This window comes from Cloeon dipterum, chromosome 3 (assembly GCF_949628265.1).
Source record: "Cloeon dipterum chromosome 3, ieCloDipt1.1, whole genome shotgun sequence".
In the NCBI taxonomy this organism is placed as follows: Eukaryota; Metazoa; Arthropoda; class Insecta; order Ephemeroptera; family Baetidae; genus Cloeon; species Cloeon dipterum.
This window is the reverse complement of record NC_088788.1, coordinates 4,297,061-4,313,107: the sequence shown is the minus strand read 5'-3', so window position 1 is coordinate 4,313,107 and position 16,047 is coordinate 4,297,061. Positions and strand designations below refer to the sequence as shown.

General features: G+C 39.6%; 1 protein-coding gene across 9 annotated transcripts in view; it reads right to left on the bottom strand.

Annotated features, from left to right (window-relative positions):
• LOC135941341 (protein O-linked-mannose beta-1,2-N-acetylglucosaminyltransferase 1-like) overlaps positions 1 to 16,047 on the bottom strand; it is a 216,458-nt gene that overhangs the window by 1,385 nt on the left and 199,026 nt on the right. For 6 of the 9 annotated variants that reach the window (XM_065486748.1, XM_065486747.1, XM_065486749.1 and 3 more), the window contains 12 exons: positions 7,965 to 8,010; positions 6,042 to 6,247; positions 5,144 to 5,280; positions 4,625 to 4,804; positions 4,492 to 4,539; positions 2,487 to 2,867; positions 1,348 to 1,664; positions 967 to 1,168; positions 628 to 818; positions 455 to 563; positions 330 to 401; positions 158 to 267 (listed from right to left, as the gene is read on the bottom strand). In XM_065486748.1, coding sequence (XP_065342820.1) covers positions 158 to 267; positions 330 to 401; positions 455 to 563; positions 628 to 818; positions 967 to 1,168; positions 1,348 to 1,664; positions 2,487 to 2,867; positions 4,492 to 4,539; positions 4,625 to 4,804; positions 5,144 to 5,280; positions 6,042 to 6,243 — 1,949 coding nt within the window. In that variant the 5' untranslated portion in view covers positions 6,244 to 6,247; positions 7,965 to 8,010. The remainder of the gene's footprint in view (positions 1 to 157; positions 268 to 329; positions 402 to 454; positions 564 to 627; positions 819 to 966; positions 1,169 to 1,347; positions 1,665 to 2,486; positions 2,868 to 4,491; positions 4,540 to 4,624; positions 4,805 to 5,143; positions 5,281 to 6,041; positions 6,248 to 7,964; positions 8,011 to 16,047) is intronic. The other 3 variants (XM_065486753.1, XM_065486754.1, XM_065486755.1) reach the window with 3 other exon arrangements.

The following is a 16,047-nucleotide window of genomic DNA, read 5'->3' as shown; positions in this document are numbered from 1 at the left end:
TCCTTAAAAATCTAATTAAAAAACCTTACATATTTTTTACCAAAGTTTTCAATCATAATTTAAATTGAAAAGATTTTTAAACTATATTTTCATGAGTGCATCAGCAAATTTGATCACTAAGCCAATAAAGGCAATTATTTTTGAAAGTTTTACTCACGAATAATCAGAGTTAGGAACTCCAATGACTAGCAGCTCGCTTCCCTTCATGTGCATGCGCCACATGCTGTTGTGGTAGCCTCTGGCGTCCAAGTCCCAGATTTTGAAGCACTGAACACAAACAACAAGTTTAAATTAATTCTTATCTTTCACGTGAAACAAATTATTTTTACCTTAGCCACTTGCTTCCAGGTACCAAAGTCCTTTGGCTCTTCCATTTTGATATACATCACAAAGGTGCTTCCCTGAAACACGCCATGAGCTTCAATTTATATTTAGATAAAAAAATCCCGCTTACTTTTTTCTCCGGGATGAAGCTTTCCTCGCAAGGCGACTTGCTGTGGTCCAAAACAGTCGCTTTCTTAATGAGACTGACAACGAGTTCCTCGTAATTTTCCTTCTTCATGCTGGAATGTCGGGAGGCGTATTAATTAGCACGTCCCCAGATATATATCTAGCATCTAATTAAACCTGTCTATTCCTCGCATCTCGACGTAGGGAATCGTGTTCAGCGAGTGCTTCTTGAAGTACACGTCTTGGAAGTAAGAGTTCATGTTGAGGCCAGATGCGCCAAAGTGGTAAGTTCTCGACACGTCGGGCACAACACACTCTCTGCCTTTCCGCACTTCAGGCAAGCGCATCCACATGTCCCAGTCCCACATCTGCAGTTACGTTTTCAAAGAGTTAACAGTTTTAAAGCGTGGAAAATCGTTTTGGTTGTTTAATTAAAATATCACATAATTTAAATAAGATGACATGATAAAACTTTTTTTATGTTATTTGTGAGACCAATTGATAGAACTTTGGTACCTTTTCGGGAGTTGGCCATTTAGGCTCCAACTCCTCCTTGTAAAGAGACCTGCGGAGGATCCAACCAAGACCAGGCATGGTCTCCACCCTGTAAAGCTGGCTCGGGTCTTCGCTGGTGTGCTCGTAGCCTTGGTCGTTCCACGCTGAGATACAGTAGATACTTTCGTCCTCCTCTAGCAATCGTTTCGTTTGGCTAAAGTAACTGCAAATTCAAAAATATAAAATAATTTTTGTTTCAAATTCAAGTTAATTACTAGAACTTTATAAAAAATAAAATTAAAAGGTTGGGGACAATTCAAAGACGAGCTATATTATTTTAACAGACAAATGAAATAAATTGAAATTAAATCACCATACGTAATTAGTGCATCATTTTCATACCTGAAGAAATCAGGTGAGACGTCAAGGTCCTCCTCGACGATTATGGCGTACTGGGTGTCAGGGAAGATGTTGAAGGTGGCCGTGAGAGAGGCTTTGTAGTGTTGTGAGATGCGGGCGTTCTTGATGCCGATCGGAGTGTGCTGAATGCCTCGTAGGCCGAACAGCTTCGTCACCTCAAGTGGCTCTTCAAAGTAGCCGTCGATGAAGACGGTGATCATGTCTGGATTGGCTCCGTGCGCCGACAGCAAGCTGCGCAGCATCCTGTACAAGTAGTGAGGACGGTTGCTGGCAATTATTGCCACGGGAACGTCGTTCACCTGTAAAATTAAATATATAAAATTTATTACAAAGTTATAGAAAAATAAGGATCATGTAATGTGTTGCCTACAAATCAATTTACACTTGGTACTTATTTTTTCCTTTCCATATATTTTATTTCAGTCATTTCAACGTTGGTGATAGATATTGCTTGGAGATTGAAATGAAGAAAAGATTATATCTAGTATTAAACACCGGGGACCAGAATCGTGCAACGCGCAGATATGGCGTCCGGTGGAGTATGGCGCGAAAAAACGGTCACGTGAAAATGCGTGAAAAGAAGTAAGTTTTGGTCAATATTGTGAAATAATTTGCATTACTCTTAACTAATTGTGTCTTTTGGATCGTAAAAACAAACTCTTGACACTCGTACGGCAATCCAAAGAGAGCTTTTTATTTCCCAATTCAGACGCCATCTTGGATCTGCGCAGTGCGAACCAATTTTATCGCACATCTGGCCCCCGCTGGTATTAAAGTATATGAAAAAATAGGAAATTAATCAGCTTGTAGGTATATTTATGAACTTTTGGGTCTGGAATATTTAAAGTTTAATAAAAATAGCAGAGCCCAAAACAATACCCAAAGGAAAATTTTTAATTTTTCTAAGAATTTCAGAAACGATCCATTCATCAATCTAATATTAAAAAGCGTCCCCAAATCAAAACTAAAACCTACATGTTTAAAAAAACCTCTTTAAATTTAACTGTAAACCTTTTCGTCATTTATTTGAAGCTATTTTTTTAAATTAATACTTCTAGGAAGTTTTTATAAATTTTAATTTATCCCCAAAATAATGCTTCGATCCTTGAATTAATATTTACCGGAAAAACATCAGTCTGTACCTGGCTGTTGGGCAGGCGGGCTGGGTTGAAAATGAGCGGTGCGGGGTCGGCGCAGCTGCAGACGGAGCCGTAGCCCTCGATGTGGCTGCAGAAGTGTCTACGGCGGCGGTTCTCGTCCGTGTCTGGCCAGTCGCATTCGCTCTCCTCGACCGGCACGAGCGGCACCTCGACGCGAAGCACCACCGGCGCGCCCCACGTGTTGAACTCGGTGCTCTTGCTGTACGACTCGCCGAGCATTTTGCCGCCCTTCTTGGCCACCATGGCCCACATGTCGCGCCAGCCGATCGCCTGCGACCTGCGCGAGCCCAGCCGCTTCAGCAGATCGCGCGCCGGCTGTTTCATTTGGAACGTGCCCTCATCCTGCGAACGGATCAATCGATTTCAGTCGAAATTCACAAAGCGTCCATGCTCACGTGCAACAAAGCCGATTAAATGAATTTAGAAGGGTCGGGAATCTGAGATCTGAGCTTGTTGGCTGTTTGATTTTCTCTGTCTGTGGAAATATGGTGGTTGCAATTCCCAACCCTTTTAAAAGCTGACAACAATAAATGAATGAATGAAATACTCTGGATTTTTTTTAAGTAGATTTAAAAACGACTCTTGAAATACCACATGCAGCGGCTTTCCGTCTTATTAAAAATTTGATGATCTCTTTGATATAGGCTTCTGACAATGAGGGAATCAAATCCTTTTTGAAACAACCAAAAGATAATGATAGCAAAGCTAAATCACAAACTAAGGGCACTTCCACCCCTATTTGAAACATGAATATTCCTGATTCATTCTAGTCGTGAAAATATCTTATAATTATGCGTAAAAATATATTTCTTTTCTGAGGATATTACAATTTCTGTTCCAATGAACACAAATCACGCAGTTTCAAGTTTTTCGTCCACAATAAATCGTTGAAAACTCATTTTGGACTCTGCTAACCCACATATAACCGCCAATGGTGTCGAATTAACACCTGAAAACACTGTCGTTGCATTTTTTAATGTGACTTTTAAACAATTTAAAAAGTTTCTTGTAGGATCCTCCCATTTTTGAGAATATTAGAAACATTTAATGTTACTTTTAGCCATGACTGAGTTTACTAACAAAAATTTGGCTGTAAATAAAATAGGCTATTTGAAACAGACATATTCTGAAGATGAAGTCTGCTGCTAACTTTTAAAGTGTTTAGGGACAAGCATTCGGACGCAGAAAAATTTATAACTTTGATTAACTTTCATCGGAATTTGCAGTGTAACTGAATTCAACCTTGAAAAATATTTTTAAAGCTAAAAACAATTTGTTTAAAATTTGAAACTGCTAAAAACTCGTACTTGTAAAGCAAACATAGCCAAAAACGGTCTAGGAATTGTTTCCTTTTTTGTCAAATATTTCTAATCAGTCCATTGAATCATAAATTAACAAAACTTGGATCTGAAGTTTTAAAATATAAAAATAAAATCCACCGAAAGTAGCCTATTCTATTTTTACTCTCAGTGGCATGAGGTATTTTCTAATCATTAAAAAATGGAGGAGAAGTGCCAAGAAATCGTAAATTCACGGAGTGCCAGAGTACCCTCAAGGTAGCTCAACGCAATGGTGAGAAATTTCATTTGAAATTCTGCCTTAAATGAAAACAGCTTACAAAGCTTTGAGGTCGAATGCAATCTAGCAGAGTGCATAGCTCTCCAGAGTATTTTACTCTAGCCACATTAAATTTTCTACTTTTTAACATACTCCCAGCTATAAAGAAACTGAGCTTATCATGTTTTTGATGGGATTAAATTCTTGTAGTTATTTAACATTTACAGCGAAACACGCGCATGCAAAGATAACTTCTGATGTCCAAAAAATATTGGTAAATCTTTAACAATGAAATCTCCCTGCTTGATTTTACAACAAGTTTTAGTATAAGATCATCTTTGCAAACGCGAAACAGTGAGCAGTACACTAAATCAGCCGCATTATTTATTTCGAAAGCAACGTCTGTCACCTTTTTGTGCAGAACCTTGCTTCTTCTAATCGGAAGCTTTTTGGAACCCTACAATTCAAACAAAAACCAAACTTAAGAACTGTTCTTCGTGTCTACGCACTAACCGACTCTGATCGCGTAACTAAATTCGTACCTTGATGGCAAAAATGATGATCCTGCCGTCAGAGACCATGTTGAGGAAGAGGGCCATGGCTTCGTCCTCGTGCGGCGAGTACGTGTCGAAGGTGCGTTGCGCCATCACGCTGCCCGTCGCTTGGTTTAAAATCAACACGTGGATTCCGCGACCCTTGTGCTCCTCGCCATCTTCCAAAATCTAAATTCAAATCAGTTTTTTAGTTAAACACACAAGAAACACTCTGAATGAAATTATAAAATGTTCAATAGCCGGAAATATTAAAATTTAGCAGCATTTTTAATAATTGGAATCATCACTTTGGCAATTAAAAATGTATTTTTTTAGATTTTATTAAAAACTCTCTCGTTTAACTCTTTTTATTAATTCTAGAAATGAATTTTGATCCAAGTAACAGCTTTAAATACTCGGATAATTAATAGATATCGTGAAAGTTTGGTTTGTCTGTCACGTCCGAGCTATTTTAAGCCCGAACGAAATGCCAAGTCAGCTGTCACGTGTGCGCGTCCATTTTCTCACCGTGGCTCCGTCGACGCTGACAGAAACTTTGGATTGGCTCGAAAGAACTTCAATGGCCAGCGCCTTCGGTTGGCTTTCCTGCAGACGGAAGCTGTTTCGTCTGCTGTCAGCGTCCACCGCGTCGCTGCCGCTGGCACCTGTAATCAAAAGTTTTCGCCCAGCTTGCGTTACTCTCGTGCTCGCTCTCGCATTATCTGCCGACGTCGTGCGCCAGCTAGGCTTCCCGCCCGACCATTCCGTCCGGCCGGTTGCATATCACAAAAAAGGCGCTCATCTCTGGGACATGCTTGCGTCAAGGCATAAATTGGTTTTTGGGATCCAATTTAAAGGATGAGATTCTTCATAAAAATTTAATTTAATATGTAAAAAAAGGATAAAAAATGGACTAATGGGGTGTTGGGACCTGATTTTCAGCGGCAATTTTAAATTTAAAAACGCGACCCGTGAGCATTCAAAATTATTTATGAGCACCATGAATTAAAAAAAGCATTGATTTTTATTTAAGATCAAGAATAACTTCAGCAGCGGGGGCCAGATTCGTGCGACGCGCAGATATGGCGTCCGGTGGAGTATGGCGCGAAAAAACGGTCACGTGAAAATGCGCGAAAAGAAGCAAATTTCATGTCAATATTTTGACATAATTTGCATTACTTGCACTAATTGTGTCTTTTGCATCGTAAAAACAAACTCTTAAAACTCGCACGGCAATCCAAAGAGAGCTTTTTGTTTCCCACACTCAGACGCCATCTTGGATCTGCGCAGTGCGAACCAATTTTATCGCACATTTGGCCCCCGCTGAACTTCAGATCAAATTTTCTGATGGAAAAAAGGGGTTTGACTTCAGAAAAAACGCATAGAATCGTTCAAAATTATGTACTTTGATCCAGGAGCTACTGACCTGCCATGAGAGCTTCTTCCTTCAGTCTTCCGGCCGTGTCCATGATGAACATGACGTTGATGCAGATGGTCACCAAGAGCACCACGACCAGGATGGCCTTGAAGACTTTGGTCAGCCATCGGCGGCGGCCCAAAGGGCGAGAAATCAGGATCTGCGGGCTGAAGTGGCCCTTCTTCGAGACCCCGGCACGCCAAGTGTCCATGTTTCTGGCAGGAAAGAGTTAAATACGATTTCAAGTATTTTGATCAATTATTCGACGGATCATGTAACGCTCAGTGACATGTATAGTGTATTTTCTTTGAGAGCTCTTCATGCACGGGGATACAGCTGCCAAATCCAGAGCTCGAAACGCTTGAGAGCTGAGTATATTTTTCTCATCGCCGGCTTCACCCTGAAGTTAGTTTTATATATTCCGACGCGTTCGACTCAAGAGGCCATTCATTCATTCATCGACGACCTCCTCGTTAAAACTCGCCAAGCAGCGAGAGCATTGAATGGAACAGGGCTAACTTAAACGTGGGCCACACCTCTAGAAAGTACATTTTGAATGCTACAGCCATCAGATATATGCGGAAGACAACTGAGAAAAAAGTAATATAATATTCAAGACTAAAGAAAATTATTAAAAAAAGCTGTTCACAATTTTTGAAATTTTGAATGGAAAAATTAGTATTTTGAAAATAAAAATGTATGCGCTTTTTGAAAATTATGTTCAGTCGAGCATTCCAATATTATCAAACCATGTAATTAGAATTTTTTTATTTCATAGTAAGAGGCCCACGCGTGAGGAGGTCGTGACCCTCTAGCCTGCAATTGCAAGAGCTCAAATGCGAGCAGGGAAAAAAAGGCAGTGGCTCATTCATTTTGTGGCAGCGGAAATTTTAGAGGGCTTCTCAAAGCCGGCTGACTGACTCCTCGCCCATCAATCACTGCGCTAATAACAATGAAAATTATTGTGCTCCGTTAATCAAGTCTTAAATAATAATTTTGAAAGGGCTCCCTTGCTCTTTTTGCCTTCCGCTCTCGCTCGCTCGCTCTGTTTCCCCCATCTCCGCGTTGGAAAGTGCATTTTTCATTTTTATCGCTGGCCTGGCGATGACTGCGAATTTCCCTCTCCGCCCTTTTGTCGGCGGCCGTCGATTTTTTTTACGTACGTTTCCCTGCTGGCGTTCATACCTGTCGCGCATTGAATTTCACTCTGCTTATAGAGCAGCTTGGCGAGGCTGCATTGGAAAAAATGCCAAATGCGCCAATAAAAGTTTTCTCCGTTGGAAAAGGAGTGAAAGGAAGTGCTAGATATTGCTCGTGGTATTTTTAGAATAAATTAATTTGAATGTTCAATAAGGAAAACCACAACTCGTATATTAAACTTGTGGTAATGTTAGCGAATAAGATTCAAACCTTCGGTATTTATATGCAAATCTCTCTCTATGCGTTGGAGAGTGGTGAAATCAATAAATATAATTATTTGTGAAGAATCTGGTGAAGTCAGAAAAATGTATTTCGGAATGTCACTGATCGTATGGACGTACTTGAAAGCTATTAAAACTTATATGGCTTCAAGGTACGTGTTTCGTGATGCAAAAGTTGAGAAAAAACTGACGCAAAACATAGAGCTACGCGTATTGTTATTTCTACTATTTTCTGATACATGTTACGAGGTCTATAAAATAAATTAAATTCAAGAACCAGCGAAAATAAATTGCTTTCTACAAAAAATTGACCGTTTTTCTGTTGGCAAAACCTGTAATATTTTTATTCAAATTAAATATCAAAAAATTAGCCTTCATTTAAACGGAATAACCACCAGAATTTTCCGAAAATGTGTTCAACTTCTTCTAAAAAAGGTTTCTCACATTTTTAGCATCTTCAGATTTTCAAATAAAATATTTCACAATCAGAACAGAGGAAATTTTAGCTTACCTTAATTCAAGAAAGCACGTTCTAGTCCATGAAAAGGCAGTTGCACCTGGAACAAATGAGAAAATCCATCAAAAATTTAAACCCTGGCAAGCCGGTGTTTATTTTGTTCAAAGCAGAAATCAAACCCGCGGCGTGAGCCAATATCGTTTTACCAATTTGGCTCAAATACCGAGTGCACACGAGGAGTTTCGGCAAAAGCGGCTTTCCCTTCGTTCGTGTTTGGTTTCGAGGCGAACACTCGAAAAGCCGACAGATAATCTGGTGGATCGGGTTGCCGAGCGAGGCGAGCGTACCGTGTGTGTGTTTGTCAGCGAGGGAGAGAAAAGGACGCGCGCGTATATGTTTGTTTAAGCGCATGCCGGTCGGTCGGTCGGTCCGAGAGAGTGAGTGAGGCAGGCCAGCAGGGCAGGTAGCAAAGCACAGGTCAGAGCCACACCGGGAAGCCGTTTGAAGTCGCGCGCGCGTTAGACCGTGATTAGAGCAAAACACATGGCCGCGCGCCTTTGGTTTTGCGGGGCCGCGCGCACTGATTAAGACGGCGCTTCCTTTTTCTATGCATAGTGACCGTCTCGTCGGCGCCGATTGGGCCTGTTCTGGTGAAAGACCGACTTCATCTACCCACCACTGGCCGCAGGCACACAGCTGCTTTTGTGCTCCTTTCTTGGTGCTTTGTGCGGACAGGCTCTTTTATGTTTTCCCTGGTTGAATCGAAACAATGAAAAAGCAGGGCGTCATTCAAAGCAAAGGCTGATGGCACCGAGATATCCTCCTGTGGCTGTGGCTTCGTAACCAACCGGACGAAAATAATCATTTGAATCAAGGGGACTGAATGCATGACGATGTCGTGGTGCAAAATATGAACCTGCTTGGCTACTAAATCATTTTTTTTTTAAATTCTGGTTGAAATTCCTGTAACACTACAAAAATGTATTTTTGTTCAGCCCGAAATTTAGTTCACCTAAAGGATAACTGGTTGATATTATCTAAAAAATACGAAAGAAAAATCATGGCACCGTTATCTGTTTGGTTTTTGGTTTTCTAATGAATTTACGGCGTTCTTAAAATATAAAAACAATTAGAAATCAGGTATTTAAGCCTGTTTTCTGATCTGCAGGAATTTAATAATTGTTTAAGTTGTATTTTTTATCTTCTATAATTGTTGCTGACGATTTGATATTTATTCCCTAATAAAGCTTCAATTAAATAACTATTTGATTGGAAAACAGATTGCAGTCCTCTCAAAAGTCCATGGATTTCTCCTTCTAAATAGTTCTCGTGTAGAGTCTTATATTTGGGATAACTTCAAGGTAAGGATGGAATATTTGGAGCCTATGAATTTTTTTGTAAGGGAGTTTTTTTTGCAAAGAGTGCCTGTAGCTGCCAAGATATTTCGAGACTTTACTTCTCTTTTTAATCGTGCTCAGAAATAATTTTCATAAAAAAATCCTTGCAGCTGCGGTGTTTTATTGGCAAAAAACTGTTGATGAGGCCTGAGGAGTCGAAACAGTTTGCTGTCCTACACGAGGACGTGTGAGACAATTTTTCACTTTAAAATTCTCTCATAGCCGCCCATCCTTTCATTAATTTGGAGGTAAGTAGAGCCCTTATAAATTTCCTTCTTTAAATTTATTACCAACAAATATTTAACCGAGGCATTTTGTACTCAATGAATTTATTTCTTGATGTCATTTTAAAAAAAAATGATGGTTAAATATTTAAAGATTGTAAATTTGTCCTAAAAATTAAGTGCAGTGTTTTCAGCTGCAAGTTGGTGCCGTTTTGATTTAATTTGGCAAGAAAATGTCTGATAATGCGGAGCTGAGAAAGTTGCTGTCCAGCACTAGATAATTTTCTGCTGCTTACATAGATATTGCAATTTAACCTTTTCACCCAGGAATTTATGAAATGATGATAATTATCAGAATTATGTTAAGAACTAAATTGAGGAAATTTTCAATTTGCTTGTGGGTCAGGAATTGAAAATTTAAATAAATTTCACGAACGAACAAACAAACTACATCCATCTAATAAATTTTCTGCTTATATTTTCCCTTTTTTTCTATTTCCATGCCAAAAATAAAAAATGCAGTAGTCCCATCATAATTTTTTGGGTCCAATTATTGTTTGCCTTCGGGGGGTGGACAAAAAACAGCATCACGCGCTGGGCAAAATATGTTTCTAGTGGCAAACCTAATTGAATTTAGGCTCGGGAGGATGGCGGCGACCGCAAGCAACGCACAAAGAAAGAAGGCCGAATTAATAAATTTCGGCGGCTGGCTGGCTGCGCTGGTGGCGTGCGGTCGTTGCGTAAGTCAGCCCGCTGGCTGCAAATCCTGCCGGCTCCCCGAACACCTGTAAAGGGATTTGCTCGGTGCGACCTTCTCCTCTCGAGGGAGTGCAAAACTCGATTCCCTGATCACCGCCAGGTATGGGAAGCAAGGCGGCCCGCCGCCACTAGTTGCGCGGTATTATGCGGTGGATTTGCTGCTCGGCGACGGCCGCGCAAACTTGCTTACTGGCCGAATGCGCAAATTTGCTAATTCGATTTCATCAGCTCGGTCGTTGATGGACCAAACTTGCGCAGGCTGACCGCCTACCAAGGAACACTAAGTAAGCATGGCTTTTGCTCCGTAAAGTCTTTAACATGCAGAGCTCAACCGACCCGTATCAAAACGGAATCTAGTGAAATTAACAAGATTATTTTGTAACTTCTCCCCATTTTTTGCTATGAATTCTTTAAAGAGGAATGATAGTGAATTTCCCCGCAAAATCCTTTAACACACATACAGATTAGGTCCTAAAGATCATGTTCGGTTAAAAAATACATAGGCAGCACTGTAAATTTTCGAGAAAGTTAGCATTGTTTTAAATGGAGAATTTTCAACGGAATGCAATCGCGATTTTCTCTGAAATTCCGCTTTTCCCCAAAAAAAGAGTCTGACTGTCCGATTGATCTCGATGAGAGGATTCCAAATCATGTGAGAAAACATAGTGCAGCACTGTAAATTTCGGAGAAAATTGGCAAAAACAATCTGATTAGTCAGCGCTCGGCGCTGCTGGCCAACAGAGGGGGGCGTTTCACGCTGTCGCTTCTGGTTGCATTACAGAAGGTGGCCGGCGCATAACTCAATTATAATTTTAATTACGTTTTCATTATCAGAAAAATTTGAAATTTTCGTACATGGTAACCAATGAATCTGGCCTTGAAAATCAATGAAAAATTTATTTATATTGTACGCAGTCTCTGATAAAAATAAGGGTCCAAGTTTGCCTCTGAAATCATTGAAATTATTATAATGAAAAAAAACTTTTTCTGTGATGATTCTTGAATAAATTAACTTAATTTTGGGTATTTTGATTTTTCCCAAAAAAAATTGAAACGTTCTTTAACGGCCAGCTGAAATTTCCAGACGAATTATTTTTTTCGAAAATGGTAAATTTGAGAAAAATATTTTGCTGAGTGGGAAAAACTGGAAATTTAATGAGCTTTCTGAATTTAGGCAGTATTTAACGCTACTATGAACTGGTGAATTTTAATGAAGCCAAACACAGACCCCTTTTGAAAATCTGCAATTTATGAAAAAATAAAAAAACTTTCAAGGTTCAAAAGTGCTATTTTTTATCTTCTCACTATTAAATTTTCATAATTTGTCTGCCCCCGGAAGCAATTAAGTTCCTTTGATTATGAATGTGCTGGAGTAAAATACAATATTATTTCCTTTCAAACTTCTAGATTTTTCATAAATATTAATTAAAATCCTCTTTGGTTGAATAATAATTTGTAAGGTTCACAAAATAATCTTTCCATCTAATGGTTTCAAAATGATAGTGATTTTTGAAAAAAGGTTATACACGTTTTCCTATTTTAAAATTCACTTTTAAAATTAATTTTCCGGGTAACGCTGCTTTCCAGTGCTCTCTTTATATGTTATTTTATATTTATCTTTTTGAAAAATAATCATGTCTCTCACGTTTTATTGAGATAAGAAATTTAATTTGACCAAGCCAAGCGATGCAGCAGAGAGTGCCCTCGAAAAATTGCCGCAAATCGAAGAAAAATCAAAATCATAACAACACGACTCGCACGTCCAGGATTGGCTGCAGTCTAGCGAACTGATTGAAATTTCTCTCGCTTCCCGCCCGCACACGACGCGCGGAGAAGCAGAGCGAGAATCCGCAGAACCCATTTCCGTGCCAGATTCCGGAATGAATGCGCGCACGTGATGCATATTCTCGCGGATTTACACAATATCGGCCGCCTCCGGCTTGTGTATGCGCGAAATTCGAGGCGCACGATCGTGTTTTATTGGCTTTGCTTACATTTTTCCTAAATCAGCGTGCATTATCGCCACGTGCCACGAATGACAAGCACGTCTCGGCCTATACTTTATCCAGCGATTCGGCGACGCGATAGCACGTGTGTGCCGTGTGTGCCGCCCCTATGACGTAAGACGGAAAATCCGGGTCCCAAGTTGTCCACTGCGCGTTGTTGCGACCGGCGGCGCCCGGAAGCTTACCTCCCGGTTCTAGTTTGATTTGTATTTTCTTCCCCGAAAATGTTGAGCACCCTTGGGACCCTCGAAAGGCCGAAATTTATTGCAACAGCCGATATTTCTTTGCAGGGAGATAAATTGTGATCGCCAGAAACAATACAACGGGCATCCAGGGCTGTGTTTTCACTTTATTTTACACATGCTAGGAAAAGGAGACTGATTTTCGTGTTTTTCGTGGATTTATGAGTAACCAGGGTATGCTGGGAATTAAGATTTGTGAACGCAATTTGTTTTATTTACGCGAATAATCTTCAATGGTTAAAACCACAATAAATATTTAATATCCTGAGAATTTGTTACTCGAGGAATGCGCTGAATTTCAGCGGGGGCCAGATATGCAATAAAATTGGTTCGCACCGCGCAGATCCAAGATGGCGTCTGCATGAGGGAAACAAAAAGCTCTCTTTGGATTCTTGTACGAGTTTCAAGAGTTTGTTTTTATGATCAAAAAAACACAATTAGTAAAAGTAATGCAAATTATTGACAAAAACTTGCTTCTTTTCGCGCATTTTCACGTGACCGTTTTTATGTACCATTCTCCACCGGACGCCATATCTGCGCGACGCACGAATCTGGCCCCCACTGTTTCAAATGTAAAAAATTAAATTCCTAATTTTTATTTATTTTACTTTTAAACCAAATCGACATTTTCCAATGAAGCTCTTTTTAGAAGCAAAAGCAATTTTAAAAATAGAAACTCCCTCATAAAGAGTAGCAATATTGCCAAGCAAACTAACTAAAAAAAGTTAAAAGCATCTAAATTGGCTCTTAAATCGTCTAAAAATAATCATCCTGTTCGGAACACGAGAATAAAATTCTCCAACTCAAATAATTATTAAAACCCTCCACATTAAAGATTAAAATTCAATCTAGAGAGCTGGAAGAGAAACTCGTTTAGGAAATATTTAAAAGAAATCTTTTCAAGGCACACATTTTCACCATTCCAAGTTTGAAAAGTACACCTTCCTGGAAAAAAGCAATCCGAGCTCACTTAGTCCCGGCGGAGGCAGGCAGAAGCGGTGAAAGTTTGAAAACACTGTTCGTGTGCGCAGTGCTCGGCAAACAATCCAGTGAGAAAGTTGGTTGGTTCAATCTGGCGGCACTTACTGCGCACATTTTTTTCACCCCGTGCCACCCCCGCCGATTTGCCAAACAATGTGCTAATGCCGGCGGACGACTACGATGACTATACGCTCTGGTGCGGCGGCGATAAAATTCCCGCGTGCACCCCGGAGAGGAGACAAGCATGCGAATCCGACGGACGGACGGACGAACGCCGGAATTTATGTGCGGGGGTGCAATCTGGGCGCCGATTCATCGCCGCACGCGGCGGCACGGACGGGCATCGCGGCCGATTTTTTACACCGGCACCCTTTCCGCGCGGACGTGACGAGAATGGCATGGCACACGGCTTCCTTGTAATCCCGCGAGGTGTTCGTCCGCACCTTGCTGATGGTGCAAGCACAGTCGAGCCCACCCCCCGAAACGGTCCGCACCTTCCAGGGGTGGTTTTTATTGCCTTTGAAGACGAATGCCGTAAAAAGATGGACGCCAGTTTATGTTTCAAAGCTTTACTGCAATTCACTATTTTTTGTTTCATTGCTTCTTACAATGAGATTCAGTTCCTTGCCGGAAATCTTCATTGAAATTTTGGATCGCAATTTTTCCACCTTTGTTTTCAATCAATTTAATACAGGATTTTTTCCAGTTGAAATTTACGAGACAAGTTCTAAATAAAATTAAAAATGTATAAAAAATGGAACAGCTTGCAGAGTTAAAGATTCAGAAATTTTTAAAGAGGAATGATACTGCTAAAGCTTGGAAAATGCTTGTTGCCAATGCATAAACTCGTCCCTTAAGATTCAGTTAAAGCCTAAATTGACCTAAGAAGCAGTGTAATTTTTGAGAAAATTGGCTGGAAAGTTAGCGTGCTTTTCAAACGGTAATGGCTGTCTCCTTACTTGAAATCCGATTTAATTTCAAAAGCAAGAGTTTCCCCAATAAAACGTTGAACAGATCTCGACGAGAGGAATCGGAATATGACAAGAAAATATGTTCAAGCTCTGTAAATTTTGGAGAAAATTGGCAAAATTTGAATTTTTATTGTAGGAAGGTCCTTTTTATCATTGCAAATTGTTGAACAAATTGTTTATCGATCAATTGTTTATGGCATCCAACAATTCAAAATTTTCAAATGTTGCCCTGTATCATTCCACTTTAAAATGTTGAGAAAAACTCATTGTTTGATTACCGCGTAATAAAATCAGCCCTTATTCTAAACAAATTTTAAATATCTCTATAATTACTGCATTAGTGGTGAGCTAATACCATTAACCATTATAAAGAAATCTTTCTATTTCACTCAGGGAGCATAAGGAGATGCTGTAAGAGGGGATTTTTTTTAAAGAAGAACCAATAATTCAAATCATTTGAATAATGAATACCATTAAAGACCATTAATAAGATGACTTTTGGCTTATCAAAACGACAGCATAAAAGAAAACGAGCATAGACCATAGTCGATTTTATATTTCATTAATTTCCAGCGTTCTTCCAAAGTTTGAAATTTCACTGCTTTTAAAACGGATTTTACTGTATTTTTTAAGGATAAACCACTTCTTAATCGCTAATTGAAATCTGAAGCAGCCATAAACATTTGGTTGGCTCTGCTCTCCGAGTAAAATGCTAATGTCGCCTGAAAAGTTGTGGCAGCTTGTCAGAATATATTACATGAGACACTTTCCGTCTCCCCGACTGAAGAAAAAAACGGAGATAGCCTCCCAGGGGTGAAAATTTAAGAAATGCCGTGCCGCTTGAGCGCGTTTGAAATTATACAGCTGTTATCAGGGCGAGGACAAAGCTGACGCCCTAAGTGGTTCTTTTTTACGTTCTCACGACACTCTTCGCGCGGCATAAATTAATTTTGTGAAAATTTACAGGCGAAAGCGGACAGGAAGGAAAATTACCGTGTTTTCCTCAAAACTCTGAGATTAAATTAGTATGCAAAGCTGTGTTGAAAGCTTTTTTCCAGGGTTTGCAACTTAATTAAAGAGAATTCACGCAGAAAAACCTAAACAATGAAATTAATAATCCTTTGAGGCTTGAGTTTTGGTCAAATTTTTGGAAAGAGTGGCTACAAAGTTAACAGTTTTCAAATCTTAAAGTGGATTGATACAGGCAACAATTGAAAATTATTTGAATTGTTGGATATATTCCATAAGCAATAATTGATCGATAAACAATTTGTTAAACAATTTGCAATAATAAAAAAGGACCTTCCTACAGTAAAAATTCAAATTTTGCCAATTTTCTCCAAAATGTACAGTGCTTGAACATATTTTCTTGGCATATTTCGATTCCTCTCGTCGAGATATGTTCAACGGTGTAAGCCACTTATTGGGCAAACTCTTGGTTTTTAAATTAAATTGGATTTCAAGTAAGGAGACAGCCCTTACCATTTGAAAAGCACGCTAACTTTCCAGCCAATTTTCTCAAAAAATTACAGTGCTTCTTAGGTCAATTTAGGCTTT